The 6,569-nt window shown below is 43.0% G+C and overlaps 1 protein-coding gene across 1 annotated transcript; it reads left to right on the top strand.

Moving 5' to 3' along the window:
* The first annotated feature begins 1,038 nt into the window (after positions 1 to 1,038).
* S1PR1 (sphingosine-1-phosphate receptor 1) lies at positions 1,039 to 2,464 on the top strand. The gene has a single exon (XM_010073042.1). The coding sequence runs from the start codon at positions 1,039 to 1,041 to the stop codon at positions 2,176 to 2,178; it is 1,140 nt and encodes a 379-aa protein (XP_010071344.1). The 3' UTR covers positions 2,179 to 2,464.
* Positions 2,465 to 6,569: the final 4,105 nt, after the last annotated feature.

Genomic DNA, 6,569 nt, shown 5'->3' with positions numbered 1-6,569 from the left:
GCGGTGGGAGGTGCGGGACGGGAGCGGTGCGGGAGCCGTGCCCAGCGCTCTCGCACCTCCTGCTTTGCCCCGCTTAGGCTGTAATTAAAGAACTCTGCCCGTTCTTCTTCCCTTGCGTGATTTCGCGTCTTTAATTCTCTTTAAATGCCCACTAGAAAATCTTTCTCTGCTAATTACTCAAATGCAAGGTACTTTTTTTGCCATTCTTTGTTTCAGACCCATGGGATGGGCTTGCTATCTAGCTTATTTACATGTTTTTCTTGATTTTCTAAACTTTTTACTGCTCTGGGTTTTGTAAAGCATGTTCTTACTTTTATTTAGCAAGGGCACCCTTTCCTGTTTACAGCTTTGAGATGATCTCTGGCTTATAAACACATCAGTGAATCCACCACTGTTTGAGATGGCATCAGTAAGTTGCATAACTGCCCGCTTCCAAAGCACATACAGACGTTATCAATGGAGAATACAGGTTTCCTGACAAGTAATTTCTGTGCAGGCTTTCATGCATTTACAGTGCAATCAAATCAAGCCCTTTCCGTTTCTAAATCTCTGCTGTTGTATTACAAGGTGTGTTTTCTACTGAAGAAAAAGATACACTAGAACATATTGTTGGGGAGCTTTGAGATCTTTCCGATTGGAAGAAGTCCAGTAACGCAGTCCTTGCCGACTCCAATTTGCCTGCTCAGCTCTGCATGACAGAACTTTTTTTGTCTTTCTAGCTTCACTTGTTGAATGCACCTAACCATCTTTTACATATATTTTAACAACTGAATTAAACTGATTCCTGTGTGATTACATTTGTGACTCGGATGTACAATTAAACCAGCAGATTATCTTAAACGGTTTATCATTTGTTACATTGTTTGCCTTCTTCTAATTCTGGGCTCTGTGCTTCTTGTTCTCAGGGCTGCGGTTTCTGAGGCTGTGCAGCAGTGCCGGGCAGGCTGCGGGGCCAAGGAGCTGCGAGGGCAGCCACCGGGTTTGCGCTCAGCGTCACCGTCCGGTGGCTGCTGGGGAAGCGGCACCCAGCTGGGCACCATGAGCTCCAGCACAACCGCCCCGCTGAAGGTCGTCAGCAACCTCGCCAACACTGATGTCAACTATGTCATCAAAGAGCATTATAATTACACGGGAAAGCTAAATGAGAATGTGGACAGTGGAATAAAAGTGACATCGGTGGTTTTTATCATCATTTGCTGCTTTATAATCTTAGAGAACATTTTTGTTTTGCTCACCATCTGGAAAACCAAGAAATTTCACAGACCCATGTACTATTTCATTGGGAACTTGGCTCTTTCAGACTTGCTGGCTGGTGTGGCTTACACTGCCAACCTCCTCCTATCTGGACACAAAACCTATAGTCTCACCCCCTCCCAGTGGTTTGTAAGAGAAGGCAGCATGTTTGTTGCCTTGTCAGCTTCTGTGTTCAGCTTGTTGGCCATTGCTATCGAGAGATACATCACCATGTTGAAGATGAAACTCCACAATGGCAGTAACAGCTTCCGCTCCTTCTTGCTGATCAGCGCGTGCTGGGTTATCTCCGTGATACTTGGGGGACTCCCGATCATGGGCTGGAACTGCATCAGCCTCTTGTCCAACTGCTCCACCGTGCTGCCTCTCTACCACAAGCACTATATTCTCTTTTGCACCACAGTTTTCACTGGCCTTTTGCTCTCTATTGTTGTCCTCTATTGCAGGATCTACTCCATGGTGAGGACTAGGAGCCGCAGGCTGACATTTCGGAAAAACATTACCAAAGCTACTAGGAGCTCAGAAAAGTCACTGGCCTTGCTCAAGACAGTGATCATAGTCCTGAGTGCCTTCATTGCCTGCTGGGCTCCCTTGTTTATCCTGCTTTTACTGGATGTGAGGTGTAAAGTGAAGACCTGCCCAATCCTCTATAAAGCAGAATATTTCTTAGTACTGGCCGTGCTCAATTCAGCCACGAACCCTATCATCTACACCTTGACAAACAAAGAGATGCGCAGGGCTTTCATCAAGATTCTGTGCTGCTGCAAATGTCCCCCAGCGGACTCTGGGACCAAATTCAAGAGGCCAATCATCGGAGGGATGGAGTTCAGCCGGAGTAAGTCTGACAACTCCTCCCACCCACAGAAGGAGGAAGGTGACCGTCCTGAAACCATCATGTCTTCGGGCAATGTTACCTCATCTTCTTAGGAATAACTGAGGGGATGTATTTCAGAGCCTTCCTCTGAAATTGGGGAGCTGAAACGCCTCCTGCTCACGGTAGCAGCGTCGGCTGAGTGAGCAAGTAGCATTAGTTCTAACGAGGCAAACGGTGCACTTGCGAGGCTGGAGTTCAAGAAATGGGACAGACTGTTCTGGCTTGAAAATCTTTTTTCCTGGAGCGTGTTTTGTCTTTGCACTGAGGCAGCTCAGGATTGTCAGGCGCATTCATATCTTGAAATCTCCTTAGTAACTCTGAAAGACTGATGCCTTGGTGAAATGATGCCTGGTGTGTGTGAGAGAAAGAGAGAGGGGGAGGAGTGAGAGGGAGAATGAATCTTTTTTTTTTTTTTTCCCCCTGTGAGAAGAATGTGAAGTTATTTCTCCTTTCCTTGTAGCAAACCACTGACACAAAGATCTTTCTGTACTGAGTTTAGTGGTGGCTCTGGTATAGTTGGTCAGAAGCATTTGTTTAGCACATAACTAGGAAAGAGATCCCACAAATATAACTTCAACCACGTACAACCATAAATTGGCATCACTTTCCAGAGTTTTTAGTTAAATCATAAGGTTTTATTTGTGGAGTCCAAAGATGTTGGGTTTTATTTTAGTAAGATCATAGCTGTGAATTTTTGCTGTTGGTCCATATCACGTTTGAAGACCGTGAGCCAGACTCTGCGGTTACTTTCACCTGTACAATTCTATTGACTGCGTCAGATTTTAGGGAGCAGCTCAGAGCAGCATTTGGCCCCATATGTTGGTTGCCTTGTTATTCTATAGCATTAAATAAACAGCATTATAATGACAAATGCAAGGTAGAACTAAAGGTCATTTCTCCTAAGATGACTGGAGGTAAATCTAATAGTATAAGATACTATTGCCAGCAGCAGAATTTTTGCCTAAGTAAGAAGAGTAAAAAATTGAAGGGGCATTTCAGTGTCAGGTTCATAGTCTTCCCAAAGGTAAAGATCAGTCAGAAAAGCTGAAAATAATATCTTGATTTTCAGAAAAATAAAAGGAAAGTTGAAGTGAAATGACTATAAATGCACTTCCATAACAAAATGCAATACATTTTGGCACGTTATTAAGTCTACAATTTCAGCAAAGATGTCTGTATTTTATCAGTTCATGGAAGACGTACCTGTCATTAAATTGAATGTATTTGTTTTGCAGCGTCATTTTTACTCCTTTATTTTTCTAACTTGTGCTAATGGGGTTGAATGTGTACAATGTAAATAAGTTAATAAGATGCAGGAGTTTTCATGCACCTAGAGTATTACTGTAACAAAAGTGGTATATCTGGGATAGCTGAGAGCAATTGACAGATTTACAGTTATTGGCAATTCCTAGAAGTGGTATTTTGTAAAGAAAATTTATCGCCTTTGTAGTAAAATTTCCAGTGCAATTAAACTGATTTTTTTTTTCTGGTTTAAAAAAATAGTATTTAAAATGTTTCTGACTTTTATTTTTCAATTTGCACATAGCTTTATTGACTTCTAAACATTAATAAACTGATTTTTTTAAAGATTCTGTTATCAGATATTACTAGTAGTTTTGTACTATTGTGGGTGTTTCATGCCAGGTGTAGTTTCTTGTTGACAGAAGTCAGTGAAATTTCAGTACCTGCTGGGATTAAGTCAGTTTTGCAGGGACATAGATGCATAATACCACTTACAGGATCATGTAAAATACTAAATGAATGCTAGAATATAATTTTTCATCAGCACATGCTGTATCACTGAAATGCCATTAAAAGAATCTACAGTAGCGATTTTTCTCCAACAGCTAAGGAAGCGCAAAGGGAATAAAAACCAGATGCCTGCCAGTTTTGCCATGACTGCCTAGAGCAGAATAAGTGAAATAATTCACGTATATCATTAATATAATTTGTAAGTTAAATTCTTAGCTTAGTGCAAACTTCAAGGAAGTTTATGAAATGCAGAATGGTGGCCTCAGCCATGTAACCACTGCAGCTGCGTTGGGTCCACCAGTGAAGATCGCGGCAGCGTAGCTGAGTAGGTACTGTGTTTCTTCTTCCAAAGGCTTGACTTCCATTTCCTCCCTTGCTGCCATTCCCTCTTGGTATTACTTTTAAGTTCCATGGAGCTCATACAGGATGCAGTTGGAGTGTGAAGATAAACCTCACCTTCTCGTACTGTATGTCATCGCTGTGCAAGGTTTACTGTGGGAAACAGAGCCCACTCACCGAGGAAGGCTCTGGGTCATAACCTCACTTCCTGAAGGAAATTCCAAAAATGCCCTGAAGACAAAAGAGTGGAAACCGGCTGGAATTTCTCTCCATCTGTCTGCCTGTACGGAAGGAATGATTTCATGTGTGTTCACTTCCTCAGCTTTTAATTAGTGACCTGACCAGGGCTGGAAAAAATGTCAAATCTGTATTTGCACACAAGATAAAGTCTCTCTTGGCTCAGGCCTTCATTTGGGCAGGGATGGTTTACGCCGGGTGCTGACAGTCATGAGGGAAAGCGCTGCTTTGTCCCAGGGATAAAGTCACTTCTGTGCAGAGCACCAAAAGCACATAAACCATGAAAGTCCAAGCTAAGCCCTCAACATGCTACCAGTGAGTAAATAAAGGCAATGTAGGGGAACGAGGCAGTGTATGGGGACGTCAGAATTGGTAGGGGTGTTTTTGTCCAAAGGGTGAGGGTCCTTCCACTCTTGAAGCCTTACACTCATTAAGGTTGTTTGTCCCACATGGGTCTGGGAGCCTGTGACAAGGGACAAGCTATGTATGTCACAGCACGGCTGTGTCACTGGCCCCTCCTGACAACCACCGGCCTTTCTGTATTGGTAGCTGATAGCCCCCAGGTGAGTCACTTCCCTTCCCTTTGCCTTTGTTTCTGCATCCCTTGCTTATCTATGTCGTCCAATTGCACTGTGGGCCTTTGCGGAAAATGACTATTTCCCCTATGGACATGACTGTGATGCCAGCCCCGTTTTGGTAGGGAACTCAAAGCCCTACGTAATTCATGCAGTAAAAGAAATGCAAACATCAGAGTGTGGCACTGGGCCATGGGAAGCATTTCCTATGCTCTTGATCACGATGACTGTGTTCTGTTTCCTCCATAGACACAGGCCACATTTATGCATGTAGACAAGATTCAGACAGAGAACAATAAATCTAATAAAATAATATCAATAATAAAAGTAAGGGCTCCTGCTGGGGGGAAAAAAAAAAAAAAAAAAAAGAAAAAAAACAGGCTATTTGTACTGCTCTTCACTTCCTACGTGGGAACGCTGCAGCTCCTTGGCCAGGGCCGTGCATTACCGTGTGCATTACCATACACCAGCAGGTTAGGCCAGATGTGTAGTGCACAGCTTTGAAGTGTGCAATGCAGACAGCACCCTTCCCAGCCCGCGGACTGCCTTCTATACGCACCACAAGGGCATGCAGCTTTGTCCTGTTGTTGGCCATGTGACAAATGGGCAGAGAAAATGAACTGAGAACTGACGAGGTGCATTATACCAAGTGTCTACGTGAAATAAAATAGCCTGAACTATCTGGAGTAACCTGGTCCTTTGATTTATATTCTTCTTCCTACCTGTGCCTCCAGTATAAGGAGCAAAACAAAATTATTATAAAATGTGTCTGTTGCTCCCCTGGGAACTGTGTGTGGCCCAGGGAGAGCAGCGTGTACCTTGGGTAACGCAGGGGCTGCAGCCAGAACGTCCAGCAGACAGCCCAGCAGGAACCAACCCTGGCCTTGCGGTACAGTGCAGGCAGCCAGGACCAGAACTGCAGGACGTAAAAATGTAAAAATACTGTTATCCATCCTTTTCTTACCCTGTTAACTAAGAAATACAGAGATTGCCCAACTGTAACATTTCCCAATTCCTAATTTGGCCTGGAAGATCTCAATACTGATTGTGTTTTGTATGGGCTGAGGTATTATCAGATGATGTAAAAACGGTCAGACTGACAAAGCATCCAAAAATGTGGATATGTAGACCAGAGCTATGTAACCTACGCAGCTCTGAAATACTGGAAATTCCCCAAGGACAGGCTTCGTCATTTATGGAGTTCTAAAATTCCCCAGGAAAATGTCTATTGTATTTCTGTGATTCTCCATACTGATTTTCTTGGAAAACAAAATTAATCCAACTGCAACTGAACCTTCAAGGATTTAAGAAGCAAACAAACAAAATCCATCTAAATTCCGTTCCTATAATCTGCTTTCACAAACTTTTCTAATCCCATGTTTGCATTTATAGATGGAAAGAGTTTGCTCATTCTCTATCATCTAATTTATTCTGAGAGAACCTTATTTCTTTTTACACAGTCTGCAACAATCACATTGGGTCAAGAAATCTCCCTTCAATTATTGCTCCATGCACAGGATTTTCTGTGATAATTAACAGAA

The sequence above is a fragment of the Pterocles gutturalis genome, unplaced genomic scaffold (assembly GCF_000699245.1).
Source record: "Pterocles gutturalis isolate BGI_N339 unplaced genomic scaffold, ASM69924v1 scaffold53022, whole genome shotgun sequence".
Lineage (NCBI taxonomy): Eukaryota > Metazoa > Chordata > Aves > Pterocliformes > Pteroclidae > Pterocles > Pterocles gutturalis.
The sequence above is the reverse complement of the archived record's forward strand: the minus strand, read 5'-3'. Positions and strand labels throughout refer to the sequence as shown.